The sequence below is a fragment of the Lutra lutra genome, chromosome 15 (genome assembly GCF_902655055.1).
Source record: "Lutra lutra chromosome 15, mLutLut1.2, whole genome shotgun sequence".
NCBI classification, from domain to species: domain Eukaryota; kingdom Metazoa; phylum Chordata; class Mammalia; order Carnivora; family Mustelidae; genus Lutra; species Lutra lutra.
Genome location: NC_062292.1, coordinates 68,406,486 through 68,421,216, shown reverse-complemented (window position 1 = coordinate 68,421,216; position 14,731 = coordinate 68,406,486). Strand labels below are relative to the sequence as shown.

Genomic DNA, 14,731 nt, shown 5'->3' with positions numbered 1-14,731 from the left:
CTAACCCTTGTGCACATCACCATATGTGTTTCACTGTTCATCACCCAACTTTCCCCCAAAGAATGGAAGCTGCATGAGAACAAGGACATCACTCTTTGCTAACTACGATATTCCTAGGACCGAGAACTGCCTGACATGCCCTGGGCACATCGCAGGCATCTGCCGGAATGTCCGCCTTGTCTCACAAAGGGGCAGGATGTACCTGCAGCTCTCATGGCAACCGCGGCACAGCCCCCACTGCACTCTAAGAACCGGAGAGGCTGGGGAAGATCCCCCCAGCGAAAACGAAGGGGCACTGACCACCCTGGACTCAGGCAGGGCCGTCTGACTGGGAGGTGCCGAGAGATGAGGCTGGTGTCGGCCCATTCTCCTTGGGGGCAGTGCCCACAACCCCGGCCCCGGCCCCAGCCCCAGCAGCCCCCCTGGCCCGGCGTTCATGCATCCACTCACTAATCCGCAGGCCAGAGCCTGCTCGGGCAGCAGGAAAGCCGCAAAATCCCTCAGCAGCTGAGGCCAGTCCTGGAGCAGAGCCTGCAGGCTTCTGTAGAGGCCCACGGCCGTCTGCCTCTGGGTGCCGGACTCGAACTCGTGGATGACCTGCAGGAAGTCCTCGTACTTGCCGGGGACGTGCTGCAGCGCTTCTCGGACCTACGCGGGAAGAAGTCCCGCCATCAGGACGAGCGAGCCGTGCAGACCAGGAGGAGGCCCCGGCAGAGCTCCAGAACCCCCTGCAGAAGCCCCCTGCGGAGGCGGCTCCTCGGACGGCCCCTCAGATCTGCTCACGGAGGACACGGAGCAGGAGTCCCGCACAGGCCTTCGCAGCCAGCAGGCCCTGAAACGCCTTCATTCCCCAGGGACCGCGGCCCTCCCCACAAAACCCAGCAAGCTTTTCCCTTGCCCACAGCCCCATCCTCTGCGTCCTGCTCTCCACTCCGCACGGAAATGCGCCCGGTACACGCGTTCCCGCACGGCACCACGGAGGGGCAAGGACGCGTTCGTTACGGGTGTCGGTGACATGTCAGCAGACGTATCAATGAATGTTGGTGACATGTCAGCAGACAAGAAGGCATGACCATCACTGCCAGCAAGCCATGTGCCCAGGGGGATAAAGGAACCAGATGGTCACGCTGCAGGGACGAGTGCCGGGCACGTGGGATCAGCTCTCTCAAGACCAGGCGCTTCACAGAGGCCTGCTCTCTGGCCAGGGCACCAACGGTCTGGCTTCTCAGACGACCCCGCAGTCAGCCCTCTCGCTGATGACGGTGGCGTCACCTTTCCCCGCTTTCTGAACTGAGGGGTGACGCAGAAGGAGTCACAACAAGCCGTGGATGACGGAAGCCTGGGTCCTATCTCCCTCACGTGGCTCTGGGGGCAACTCCAGGAGAGAGCAAGGCGGGGCGGGCAGGGCGGCTGTGCAGCCTAAAAACCAGACTCTTCTCGGCACTGCATTTGAGGGAGACACGCAGTGGTGGGAAGCAGCCCCCGCCTACCCTGGTCAAGTAAGCCTGAGCAAAGGCCAGATCCTTCTGCTCCCTAAGGGGATCCCGCTCGAGAATGTCCTCGTCATATAGCAGCAGCAGCTTGGATGTGTCCTTGCTGGCCCGGGCTCGGCTTCCCCGCTTGCCGCGAACTCGCTGACCGCCCCGGCCCTTCCCAGCAGCTCGGCCGCGCTCTCCTGGGAATACGGGCGATAAAACAGTGGCTCTGGCCCCACAGCCCCGTTCCTCCCACCAGCCACCCGCATGCAGCCCACCCAAATCCCGCTGGCTGTCCGGGGTGGCCTCAGACGAGCTAGCAGGAACGCGGTAGGAAGGCACGAGCGCGGTTCAGGCCAGCCCCGCGCAGGCACAGCCGCACTCCCCGCAGTGAGAAGGGGATCTCGGCTACTGCACGTGGACGCCAAGGGGCCTGAGCAGGACAGCGGGCTCACGTCAGGCTCTCACGGAACGAGGTCTCGGGGAGGAACCGCAGACAGATGGAGAACCAGCACACAGGCTCGCGTGAACCTAACACAAACCTAGCGGCTGGGAAGAGTCACACCTGGACGGTCTGAGCGCGTTTCTCTGCGAAGGCTGCAGGCAAACATGTCTGGGGGAGGGGAGCGGGCAGGGACCCAGAGGTGCCTCTACAGTCTTACGCTGGCTTTCAGACCAGCCGCCCGGCACGGCACTGAGGAAGGAGGCCCGCTGAGAGCCGCCCCGCACACCAGGCTCCCCTCACCTGACGGGGCGCTGCTGGCCTCCACCTCCGGGGCGGTCCCAGGAGAGGCGAAGGTGGCCGGGGGCTTCTCAGCAGGGTCTCCAACGGCTTCATCTGTCATTTCGTCCTCCTTCTGCAGACTCTCCATTCCTTCTGCCTCCTCTTCCTCCTCTTCTTCCGGCTCAGAGTTCTCTTCCTGGGAGTTGTCCTCCTCGGACTCGCCCTCCTGGCCCGCACGCCTCTCAGAGGCCAGCCAGGTCAGTTTCTCCATGGTCTCCTGCAAAGCCCCCGAGAGCGTCCCCAAGGCTGGCACCGGCTTGCCCCAGGCCACCAGCAAGGCCACCAGGGGCCGGCGCGGAGTCCGGGACGCAAGCCCAACCACAAGCAGGGGAGGATGTGTTTCGAACGGTGGCCTTCTACCCCAAAGAGTTTTCCCTTGCTGGGGTCCACACTCATGATCTACGTGTTTGTGCTGTTTAAGTTGTGCGCAGGTGAGTTGGTCTAACATTCCTAACATGTGACTGAGTCACACAGAACACCCAGGGGAAGTTCACGCCTTTCCTCCCCTCTCGCCTCAACGCCCCACCCCCGCAAAAACTGTGCCCCACACTGCATTCAAAGTCCGACAAAAATGGCAGGAGGCCCACCGAAGTGCACCAAGCAGTGGCCTGTCCACAAACACCTGAGAACACACGCCAGCTCTCACCTGGAGCTCTGGGGACCGAGAGCACAGACTCCTCAGAGGCTGAAGACATCTCGTCCTCCTCGTCCTGGGTAAGGTCGTCAAAGTCCTCTTCCTCCTCATCCTCCGGCCCATCCTTCTCTCCACCAGCTTCTGCCCAGCCGGAGTCGCCCGTGTCTGGCCACTGGCACTGGCGAGGTCCTCAGACTTGCCTGGGGGCTCCCTCGCACCCCTTCAGGGTCGGGCGCAGGAAGAAGCCGTCTTGGGAGAGCCTCTGCTCCATCTCTGGAGTCTCCCTCATCCCGAGCTTCCCGAGAAGCTGACGTGGCTCTAACCGGCTCCCTTCTCTCCTCCTCCTGCTGCAAGGCTGTCTGCCTGCTCAGCTCGCTAGGACGGCTCGGCTCCTCCCCTGGGAAGCCAGCATCCAATGCCACAGAATGTTCTCTGATGTCCTCACAGGTGTCCTGGCCTGAGGACCCACTAGAGTCCCCCTCCCCAGGGTCCTGAGGTTCAGTCTTGACCATTTCCTGCAAGTCCCCCGGGGGCAGCGGCTCTAGAGCCTGCCTCCCGCCCTTGGCCTCCCCAGAGCCCAGCCACAGGCACGGTTCTCTGGCCGCTCTTCCTGGCTTACGTGATCTGCTGCTGGGGGCCCTGGGCTGTGCTCCTCCTTAGGGAAGACAGGAGCACAGAGAGGGGAGAGTTCCTGGGGTTCTAATTTGGGTTCTAGGCCTTGAAAGGCATTTTTCCCTTCAGCCATGGACAACCAATGTCCACATTCACTGGGGCCTTATCTTCAGGGGTGGACGGGAACAGGCAGACTCACAGAGCTGCTGGAAACAATTAGCGGTGGGATAGAGGAGGCCACAAGGGGCTGGTTCAGGGGACAGGGGAAGGAAGTGGGATTAACCAAGAGGGTGGTGATGGGAATGGTCTGAGGAGTCTGGGCCACAGCCGCGTTGACGGGCTGGATCACGTTGCAGCCACTGCCAAGGCTGACGACCTTCACCGTGGTGGCGGGCACCGTAAAGATAACAGGGACCGGGTGGAGGAGGGAGTGGGCTCCAGACAAAGAGAGGCCTTGGCCCCCTTTCTCTTGAGGCTCTCGGCTTTGCGCACGGCTTTCGAAACTTAGAAGGGCAAGTGAGGGCAGCATTACCTTGGGCACAGGGCAGAGGAGAGCAGGGTCTGGGGCTCAGACAGAGGGAAACTGGTCCTGGCCTCAGGGGGGCGTGGGAGGCAGTGCTGCCGGAGACTCAAAACCCTCGCTGGCCCTGACCCCCAGTGGAGGGACACCTGGCACCGTCTGTAAGACGGTGGCCGGCTGGAGCACATGAGGAATCCGGACCACCATTTTGCTCGGAGGGGCTTCGGATGGAGTTGACCTCGCTGGCGTTTTCCCAACCGTGGAACTGGGCTGGAGGGAGGGGCTGGGTCTGATCAGCAGTGGCTTGAGGACTGATGGCCGCTTCTGTCTCCAGGCCCTCCTGGAGAAACAGTTGGCCACGGGCTTCAGTTTCAGGACTACACCCTTGGGCAACAGCAGTGGTACGGACTCTCACTCCCGGTTCCGAGCTGCCTTTTCCCAGGTCTGGCTCTGAGCTGCCCTCGGCGGTTCCAGTCGCATTTCCTGCCCCTCTGGCCCCATCAGCTCTGCGCCACAGCTCCTCCTGGATGGACGGCAGACTGGCCTATTGAGAACAAGAACACACTGACCCAGGATCGGGACAAAACCACCGGGCTTCCAGGACTTTAGGGACCTTTCCAGAACAGTCTCAAAAAATCTTTGCAAGAAGGAGTTTTCTTGCAGTTTTCCAATTCTACAAACACTACATCCCAATTACACACACTAGAAAAGCTGTACCGTTTCACCCACCGCTTTTCAAAGAGAGTCATGTAGGGGGGAGGGGAAGCAGCTGGAGAGGAAGGGGGAAAGAGGATGGTCTGCTGAGCCCGTCCTACAGCTACGGCACCAGGGGTGCAGGGCAGTCCCCACCGCCTCTGGCAGGGGTCAGTGTCGTTCTGCCTCCTACACACTCTGAGGAGGAAGCTGTACCTTTAACCAGAACGGAAGCCGGTGCTCTTCCCTCTCGACCGGTGGCTTCCACTGGTGGGGCTGGATCTCCTCACAGCATTTCAGCAGCACGGGCAGCTGTCTGGTCTTCTTGTAAAACTGAGGGCGAAGAAATGATGCACGAGTCACATTCCCTCCAGAAACGGGGGCCTCTGCTGGGCTTGGAAGCGAAGCGTGGGGGGGTTTGACACCCCCCACACACGACCTTAACCAGCACCGGTGACACGCCCTGCACGTCCAATTCCACTAAGTCCTTGATCCTAATGACGCTTCTGCAACACTCGCCACCAGCACGCAGGGAGAAGTTTCGGGCACAGAGAATAGGGAGCAGGTCGGAGCCCTTCCTTCAGATCTGCTCCTACACAACAGTGCCTGAACCCTCGTCTGCGACCCACGGAAGCTTCCTACTGAGGAAGTAAGTGCGAAGGACGTCAGAGCGGCAGGGAAGAAGAGACGGAGGCCTCTGAAGAGTGAGCGAACAGGACTCCCAATGGTGACAACAAGCATACCCGAATCCACACCTGCCGCGCGGGCCGCCAGAGGCAGAGTGGAAAAGCCTGAGAAGCAGTCCAGCTCCCAGGGAGCGCGGGCTGGCGGGAGAGCAAGCCAGACATGAAATTCTCTGGGAAGAAGCACACACAGAGACACACACGGACACGGTGCACCGGTCACTCCTGAACCACACAGACGTTTCTGGTGCAGCTACGACTACAGATGACTCCCAGCGGCACGGAGCGGGCTGGTTGGGGGCGGGGGGGGGGGGAGGCTGACACCCTTCTCCTTCCAAATCACCACCGGGTTTAAGGAACCAGAGAGAGACTGGTCTGGCTACATGGGAATGTGAGCAGACTTCCTGAGACAAGTCAGAGGTAAGGCGGGGTCCTCTGTGCCGTGCCGTGCAGTGTGGGCTCTGCCCACGAGCCATCTGAAGGCAGCCAGGGCAGCCGTGGAAGGAGCCAGAAGCAGAAACACCAGTTAGAAAACCACGGCATTGAGCACCTGGGTGGCTCAGTGGGTTGGGCCTCTGTCTTCGGCTCGGGTCATGATCTCAGGGTCCTGGGATCGAGCCCCGCATCGGGCTCCCTGCTCCGCGGGGAGCCTGCTTCCTCCTCTCTCTCTGCCTGCCTCTCTGCCTGCTTGTGATCTCTGTCAAATAAATAAATAAAATTTAAGAAAAAAAAAAACATGGCATTTGTCTGGGTGCGGGACATCAGGGCCGGACTCCCCAGCTGGGAGCGTGTGCCAGGGGGTCCTGGAGCGACTGTGTGTGGCCGCCCCGCGTACTGGAGCCACGGCCGGTGCAAGCAGCATGACCGGACAGGCCTGGTCGGTGTGGAGGCCTCGAGGTACCGCGAAGACGGGAAGCAGCGGCAGCTCGTCAGAGCTCCAGCAGCTGTCCTTGAGGGGTCCGTGGAGCTGAAAGTCCCTGAATGCTGGACACTGTCCAGCTCGCTCACTACGAGAACTGCTCCCATGCACAAGCAGCTTCACGGCGCCTGCAGCTCCGGGCCGCGTCAGAGAAACGGGCTCACGCCTAGCCGCTGCAGTGGAGGCTCTACGAGCGCAGCCCGCAGGGTCCTGCAAGCCCGGGAGGGGCTGAAAATGGTGGAAAAGGACCAAGACGGGGGCTGCAAACTGACACCTCAGGGGCAGAGATCTGGACAGAATCGCTGGACAGGCGGCAGCTTCTGACAAGAAGCATTAGAACAAATGCCGGGTTAATAAAGTGCCTTGTTCATTTAAAAAAAAAAAAAAAAGGAAGAAGAAAGGAAAAAACTACGGCATCAATGCAGGCGCCACAGCGGCCACGGGCATTGGGGTAGGAGGCAGGGAAAGAACACGGGGCTTGGGGACAGCCCGCGTAATGACAGGGATCAAGGACAACTGGCAACTTCAGGCACTGAGACAGCAGCCAGACGGCAAGGTCACACAGGGACACAGACCACCTCCCTGGGGGAGGGAAGGGTGCTGGTGGTGGCTGGCAGTGACAACGAGAAGGTGCAGAGGGACACAGTTCAGACTGAGGAGTCAACAACGCAGCCTGGGAAAGGACTCCTGGCAACTGCTGGCTACGTGGAGCTGGCGCTTGGGACAAGAATCTGACCAAGAACACAGACTTGAGGAGCAGGAGGGGACGGGTGTCCCGACACACCACAAGTTTCCCGCAGAGCTCAGACGCGTGGGCAGAGCAGGGCAAGAGGGCTCGTTCGTGAAGCAGCAGCCGCGCCAAGAGCAGGAGAGAAGCAGCAGCAGCCCCAGCCGGACGGCCGCACAGGAGGAGGCCACGGGGGATGCTGCCGCCCCGCCAACGGGGAGTAACTGGGATCCTTAGAGGGACGCGATCCACACTCCAGAGGTGTAAGAGCGAAGAAGACACTTACTGCTCAAAATAGATTAAACACATACATTTGGCCTTGTTCCCTCTTAAAACCCCATGAAAACAAGGGAACTGCAGAAAGGTCAAAGCCTGTAACAGAGAAAATGAAAGAAAAGCTGAACGCACCAAAGTTTCCAAAACTAAAAAGCAGATGAGGAGTGGAGACGCAGAATGAGGCAGCTGCGTGTAGCATGGAGAAGTTACGGGCCAACAAGACGGAGGCCGCAGGATGGCCACAGGGTGGGCCAGCAGAAACCTCTAGAAGTGGGGGTAGAGATAGAAAAGGGAACAGGTGGAGATGAGGAGGGCGGGCAGAAGCTGCAGAAGTCCCGTCCCCCTGGCTGTAGCCGAGCTGCAGCTGGACAGAGGCTATCAGGCACAGCGGCCGGCAGGTGCCCTGTGCGTGGGCCACAGGGGACAAGCCCAGCTTTCATCCTCTCCTGCTTCCTAGACTCCCTCTGCCGTTCACCATTAAAGAATATTCAGGGGCGCCTGGGTGGCTCAGTGGGTTAAGCCGCTGCCTTCGGCTCAGGTCATGATCCCAGGTCCTGGGTTCGAGCCCCACATCGGGCTCTCTACTCAGCGGGGAGCCAGCTTCCTCCTCTCTCTCTGCCTGCCTCTCTGCTTACTTGTGAACTTTCTCTCTCTCTCTCTCTCTCTCATTCTGTCAAGTAAATAAATAAAATCTTAAAAAAAAAAAGAAAAGAAAAAACAACCAGAGAAATAGAGCTAACTCGGCAGAAAGGTCAGAAGAAAAGCCAAAGTAACACCCCAGAAAGTACAACAAAAGATCCAAGTGTTGGCAAAAGAGAAGACCAGTGGGAGGCCTGGGGGTCCCACGCAGGGGAGAGCCCACGGGGACCGGATCCCAGTCACTGGAAAATTAATCACACTGGACCCAAACTGAGGCATCCACAGCACCAGAAAATCCCAAAACACTGGAGAAAAGAAAAAACCCTATATGCTCCTGGGGCAGGGGGTGCCGGGGGTGGGGTGAGGTCACACAGGTTCAAGGCATCAAATCACTCGCAACAAGAAGAAAATGGAGCAAGGACCTTAAAACTTTCTAATAAAAATGATTTCTACCCTCATTCTAGACCCACTGAAGATAGAGAGCAGAAAAGGGATATACTTTTAAAGTTTTTGAAAACTTTTATATTAAATAATTAGATTCATCAGAAATACCAAAAATAAGACAGAAAGGTCTTACGTAGCCTTCCCCCAGTTAATGGTAAGACCTTGTGTCCCACGGTGACAGTGGTCACACCCACAAACCAGGATGCTGCCTCCAGGCCCGTCCACACGGCATGAACACTGGGCCCACAGGCAGTTTAAATCTACACACCTGTCTCTCAAGCACTCTTGCCCAGAATGCCATGAGGATGTGCTCCAGTAAAAGAAGGAAGGAGAAAAGCTAGAAAGAGGGGTTCGGGGACCAGGAGCACACACACGGGAGAGAAGCAAAACAAAGCCCTGATGACGGGGGAGAGAAATCCCAAGAAGCCATCGGTGCAGTGAGCCGAGACAGCAACGCATTTAGAGGGAACGGGCCAGTGGAGCCGGGGACAGGCTTCCGCAGGAAGCTGAGAATGACAGCACCTACATCGTCTGAACAGTGACCAGAGACTCCCAGCACAGCAGCAAACTCCAGCATGGAACAGCTCCCGAGACTGGCGCCACCGCCCCCCACCCCCCGCCAACTGCCACCTCCATAGAAACACGGCGGCAGCAAAGCAGTCACGCTACACCACACAGCTCCGCTGATACCAAACACGTATCACGCTTCTACTGTAAGCCCTGAATCCCATCTCTAGTGGGAGAACCGGGGGCAGAGGACGCCTGTGATGACAGCAGGGCTGTGGCAGTGGGAGGCCCGAACCTTTGTCGCCTGTGTTGTGCTTTAATAAATAAGGCTTCAATCCAAAGCACTGAGTGGTGGCAAGGACAGGCAAGCCGTCCAGATAGAGACGCAGACACACCACCCTCCAAACCTCAGCCGGAAACAGGAAGAGAAATATTCTTTGTAATGAGCCTCACAGAACTATTGACTACATTTTTAAAGATTTTCTTTATTCGTTTAATAGGGGTGGGCAGACTGAGCACAAACAAGAGGGGACCAGAGGGAGAGGGAGAAGCAGGTGCCCTGCTGAGGAGGGAGCCCGACATGGGACTGGATCACAGGACCGAGATCACGACCTGAGCCAAAGGCAGACGCTTAACAACTAAGCCCCCCAGGCGCCTCCATTTGACTCTTCAAATCACTTAAACTATTTAACTCTCATAAAATATATACTTTTGACTTTGATAGACCTACGTAGAAAACTGTAAAGAGAAAAATATGGCAGAGTGTTGTCTACTCTAGGCTAGTGGGAAAAAGACAGAAGGAGCAGTTTGAGGGAAACATGAAGTCGAGAAGTATTTTAAGAGTTAGAATAATTCTGGAGAACCTGGGTGGATCAGTGGTTAAGCGTCGGCCTTCAGCTCAGGCCATCATCCTGGGGTCCTGGGAACAATTCCCAAGTCAGGCCCCCCTGCTCAGCGGGGAGCCTGCTTCTCCCTCTCCCTGCCACACACCCCTCACCCCACCGCACCGCTCATGCCCGCCCCCAATCTCTCTCAAAAGAAAAAAAAAAAAAAAAAAAGGGTGGAATAATTTCATTTTTTAGGAAAAATCCCTGTAACAGAGGAAAAAGAGGATACTACAGAGGAGAACAAGGGTCAGTGTCCCTGGAAGGGCTGGGGGGGGCGAGCGACGCAGCTCCGGTGGCAGGAGCCAGGGCCCTCTGAGCGGGGGCCGGCGGGAAGCACGCACCTTGATGATGTTGTCGGGGGCCCGGTTCATGTTCAGGTTCTTGATCCTGACCGTCAGCTGGTGGGCGGTCTTACAGGTGAGGAGGTACTTGCTGATCAGCAGCTTAGGAAACTTGGTCCCTTCAAAGTGCTTTAGCCCTAGAGCCAACAAACTGAGAAAGGAGCCATGACCTCAGTCTCGCCGCCTCCCGTTCTGCAGAATGTCCTCTCCCCAGAGCAGCCCGCAGAGTACACCCCAGTGCTTGCAGGCCTCCTTCTCGTGCAAGCCAGCGGCTCCCAACAGAGATGTGGGGAGGCTACCGACAGCCAGGAAGCACGACGACCAAGACACAACCAGGAGCGTCTTCCCGCTCAAGTGGGAAGAGGGCGAACAGGCAGAGACGACTAAACGATACCAGATCGTGACGTGCTTCATACTGGTCGTACTGAAGAAATTCGAAGGGAGAGGGATGGGGCTAACAGAACAAATGTTAAAGGAATACTGGGAGCGGTGTGAGACGTAATAAAGCAGGACCAAGACCGCGTCCCAACCTAACCTAGCCACCGCGGTTCGCAGACGGCACTGGCCGGTACGCACCAGGAGCCCGAACATGTTCCTGACCTTTACCAAATTATCCCACGCTTGAGAATTTACCCAAAGGGCTAAACTCTAAAGACTTTCAAAAGCTCCATGCATGGAGCGCCTGGGGGCTCAGTCGTTCAGCGGCCTTCTGCTCAGGTCATGACCGCAGGGTCCTGGGATCGAGCCCCACATCGGGCTCCCTGCTCCACGGGGAGTCTGCTTCTCCCTCTCCCACTCCCCCTGCTTGTGTTCCCTCTCTCGCTGCGCCTCTCTCTGCCAAATAAATAAAATCTTTAAAAAAAAAAAAAGTTCTATGCACAAAGATCCCTGCTGGAGCCACATGGGGGACGGCACGGCCAGAGAAGAGAGAAAACGCAACATGGCAGACAAAAGGGCCATCCCAGGGCCGTGCAGGATCGCCTGAGAAGACAACACACAGACACTACAAGAAGGACGGCATTCCAGCCCAGAGCACTGAAAAACAATTTCAAGGTGTTAGCTCAAAAAAAGCAAAACAAAATTATACTTAAATTGCCAATAATTATATGAAAAATCATTGGGGGTGCCCGGCTGGCTCAGTCAGTAGACCATGTGATTCTCAATCTTGGGGTTGTGACTTCGAGCCCCACACTGGCTGTAGAGCGTACTTTAACAAAGAAAAAAGAAAGTCACTTTCATGGGCTGGTGAGGATAATGGATAAAAATGTTTTTCCTTTGAAAAATGTCCTCTAATAGTAATAGGAGATAGGCTTTTTCACAATAGGAAGAAAAAAAAAAAGTTAAAAATGTTTCCAAAAAGTGCACGTTGTTCCCTAAAAAGAGCAGTGTCCAGCCCCCCTGGAGCACACCCACTGCAGAGCTGCGCCCAGCGCCCTGTCCCGGCCTCTAGTCTCCCCTGTCCATGTTGGGTGCCACGCGCCTGGCTGCCCCCAAGCTCCTCAAGAGAGAGAACCAGGTCTTCTCCTCAGAGCCTCTGTCCCCCACAACAAACCCTTACTTGTCCTCAGCCTTGGTGAAGAAAATCTTATCCTGGGGGTTCTTTGCCTTCAGAGAACACACTGGAAGGAGCTCCGGGTACATGAAAACCTTGCTTGTGGCCAGGGTCCATGCCACTTGTTTTGGCAAACAGGGGAATTCATCTGCTGTGAGGAAACAATTCTGTGGTAAATGAAATTCCAGAACAAAAGCTTCTGAGCGCGTGTCGGCATGTGGCCGGCACTGCCCAGACATGGGGGGGGGGTCCCCACCTCTCATCCCAGAGAAGCTCCCAGCATCTTCGCCAGCCCGACACATGCCCATGGGGAGTCCCCTCGGTGCGACTAAACATGGACATGCACTCTCTTCCCTTGTCGGCACGGACATCTGTGACGGGGCGGGCGACCCCTGGCACACAGCGTGCCCGTGGACATTGCTGCCTCCCCGACTCCCCGGCCCCTCCAAGTCCTCAGAAGGAAGGACCGGCGACAACGCCTGCTTTCTTCCAGAATAAGGTGCTTTCATCGTCCTCACCAGTCTGGGATTCCAGAATTTATCTGATCTGATTCTTACTTAACTTCCATTAAGTCCTCCCAGATTCCTCTTGGGGTTGGGAAGAAAAACCATGAAAGGATGAGGCAATTCAGTCCCACTTGTTTCTGCCTTGCTGCCCACGCCTCTCAATTCCAGGCACGTCTGCCTTCTCAGATACAGAAAGCAACACCATCTCCACAGTCCTCCTTCCAAAAATGGTGTTTTCATAGCCCCAGGAGAAAAACCCAGGACACTGTACGTGTTATTTCCAGAACACGATCCTAGGTTTGCTTTACCACCAGAGAGCTAAGGAAGTCGTCTGAGTTCCTTAATGCACCAGAACTCAACTCTGGTCAGCGTGATGCTGAGTCAGGGATTTCAAGCCTCGACTCATCCGCTGCGGCAGGAAACTAATTAGAAGCAATTATTCACTTTAAGGGAACAGCAAACATCTTCTCAAAAATTACTAACAAATGCACGGTAGAAAGCAAACCCGCACAAGTGTTTACAGCAAATGTACAACATCTCTAATTTGTGTCCAATTCGTAAATCAACATTTCATTCAAAACGGAGGAACCGCTGCCACCACGAAGGGAAGTACAAGGACCTCAGAGACACGAAGAGTGAAAACTGACCACAAACCAAATTCAAGCACCGGCCTTTCCTCCTCCCCAGACCCCAGCAGCCTGGCTCCTGCCGCTTCCCGCCCTCACACGCGCCGAGGACCCGGTCCCTGCCCCCTGCTGCCCAGCGGTACGACCCTCACGGAAGCCCGAGCACTATCACACCCTCCTGGACCGCAGGCAGCGGGTACCGGGACGACATCACAGAGGCCTCATCTCCCGGGAAGGGAGGTTACAACAGGCCCCCTACCGGTCTTCTTGACGGCTTTGCGAGGGCTCCAGTCGACGCTGACGTGCGCGCTGATGTCCTCGACAAGCCGCACTGCCCCCAGCAGGTTGCAGGGCTGGAACGAGGTCTGGAAGCCGGGAACGGACTGGTGGAGCGCGACGGAGCTCTGCGCGAAGGTGCCCAGCTCTTTCTGGGGAGACAGAGCACAAAGCACAAGCCTCAGCCCCACACACGTAAGACCAGCAGCCCTCACCAGCCTCGGAAGGGAGACGTGTCCTTCGTGCTGGAGGACAGGAACAGATACGAGTCCTCACAAAGCCCTCCATGACTGACATTACCCCATTAGGACTACACTTTGGCGGAGCCCCGGACACTCAGGGACTTTGGGACACGCGCATCTGTTCTTGTTTTACTCCGCAGCCTTTCGGATGGTCTAGCTCCAAGACTGAGAACGATTAACATTTTTTGTCTTTGGTTTCTCTGAAGCACATCCAGATAATTTCAAAATTAAAAGCCCTTCCTCCAAAATACTTTAAGATGGCATGACCAAGATTAATTTTATATATAAAATACTAATGTTGAACCTAATGAATGGGTAATGAATTCAACAAAAAGAACAAAGGTACTGGAGCACCTGGGTGGCTCAGTGGGTTAAGCCTCTGCCTTCTGCTCAGGTCGTGATCTCAGGGTCCCAGGATCAAGCCCCGCATCAGGCTCTCTGCTCAGTGGGGAGCCTGCTTCCCCCCTCTCTCTCTCTGCCTGCCTCTCTGCCTACTTGAGATCTCTGTCAAATAATAAATAAAACCCTTAAAAAAAAAAAAAAGAACAAAAGGACCAAAAACCTAAGAAGTCAGGGTGGATCTAAAGATGAGAAGGAGGAGGGGCGCCTGGGGGGCTCAGTCAGTTGTGCGTCTGCCTTCGGCTCAGGGTGTGATCCCAGGCTGCTGGGATCGGGGCCCGCATCAGGCTCCCTGCTCAGTGGGCAGTCTGCTTCTTCCTCTGCCTGACACTCCCTCTGTTCGTGCACATATTTCTCTCAAATATATAAATAAAATCTCTTTAAAAGATGAGAAAGAAGACCCGATCAGAAAGCCAGAGGATTTGTCGTAAGGAAACGGGGTAGGCGCTCCAGCCCTGCCCGGGGTGGGAGGCTGGTGTTCTCTCAGCAAACAGAGGAAGCCACGGGAACAGCTGCCCGGACGCCCTGCGCGACCATCTAAGGGAAGTGACCCCCAGGCTGACGGACACCCACGTCTTTACAGTGCAGGATACTTGGAACCTTACAAGAAATATCCTGGTGGTACTGGCCTCTGAACTGAGGTTGGGGTTGGAGGAAGCGAGAAGGTGAATTTGCGTCAAGAGCTGAACATGCTGGGAAGGAAAAGAAAATAACAGGGTGACACGTTACGGTGCTGTCACTTCCGGAACCCAGAAGACCTCACCAAGATGTCTGCGACGTTACCACGTTTTACTTTCCAAAGAGACTACGAGATTGGCACCGTATCTCGGTGTGAATTTCTCAGATCTGCTCCCCAGAGCCAAATGACAGAAACAGAGGAAGCTTAACTTCAAACCCAAGGGACTGAAACCAGTACTCCTCCAGCAAGCCAGGCTGTGAAATTCAGAATGGGACATGGAAGACTCTGAAACGTGTAGCCCAGGCGTGTG

The 14,731-nt window shown here is 56.4% G+C and overlaps 1 protein-coding gene and 1 pseudogene across 1 annotated transcript in view; one reads left to right on the top strand and one right to left on the bottom strand.

Moving 5' to 3' along the window:
• The window catches only part of GON4L (gon-4 like), a 64,829-nt gene that overhangs the window by 5,936 nt on the left and 44,162 nt on the right, over window positions 1–14,731 (bottom strand). Inside the window, 17 exon segments of the mRNA XM_047704659.1 lie at window positions 451–648; window positions 1,491–1,675; window positions 2,221–2,483; window positions 2,914–3,037; window positions 3,040–3,162; window positions 3,165–3,464; window positions 3,467–3,640; window positions 3,643–3,688; window positions 3,690–4,051; window positions 4,054–4,108; window positions 4,110–4,428; window positions 4,430–4,569; window positions 4,935–5,051; window positions 10,142–10,292; window positions 11,700–11,844; window positions 13,085–13,253; window positions 14,348–14,434. Of these exon segments, the coding sequence (XP_047560615.1) occupies window positions 451–648; window positions 1,491–1,675; window positions 2,221–2,483; window positions 2,914–3,037; window positions 3,040–3,162; window positions 3,165–3,464; window positions 3,467–3,640; window positions 3,643–3,688; window positions 3,690–4,051; window positions 4,054–4,108; window positions 4,110–4,428; window positions 4,430–4,569; window positions 4,935–5,051; window positions 10,142–10,292; window positions 11,700–11,844; window positions 13,085–13,253; window positions 14,348–14,434 (2,958 nt within the window).
• On the top strand, window positions 6,138–6,691 carry LOC125086233 (40S ribosomal protein S19-like; annotated as a pseudogene).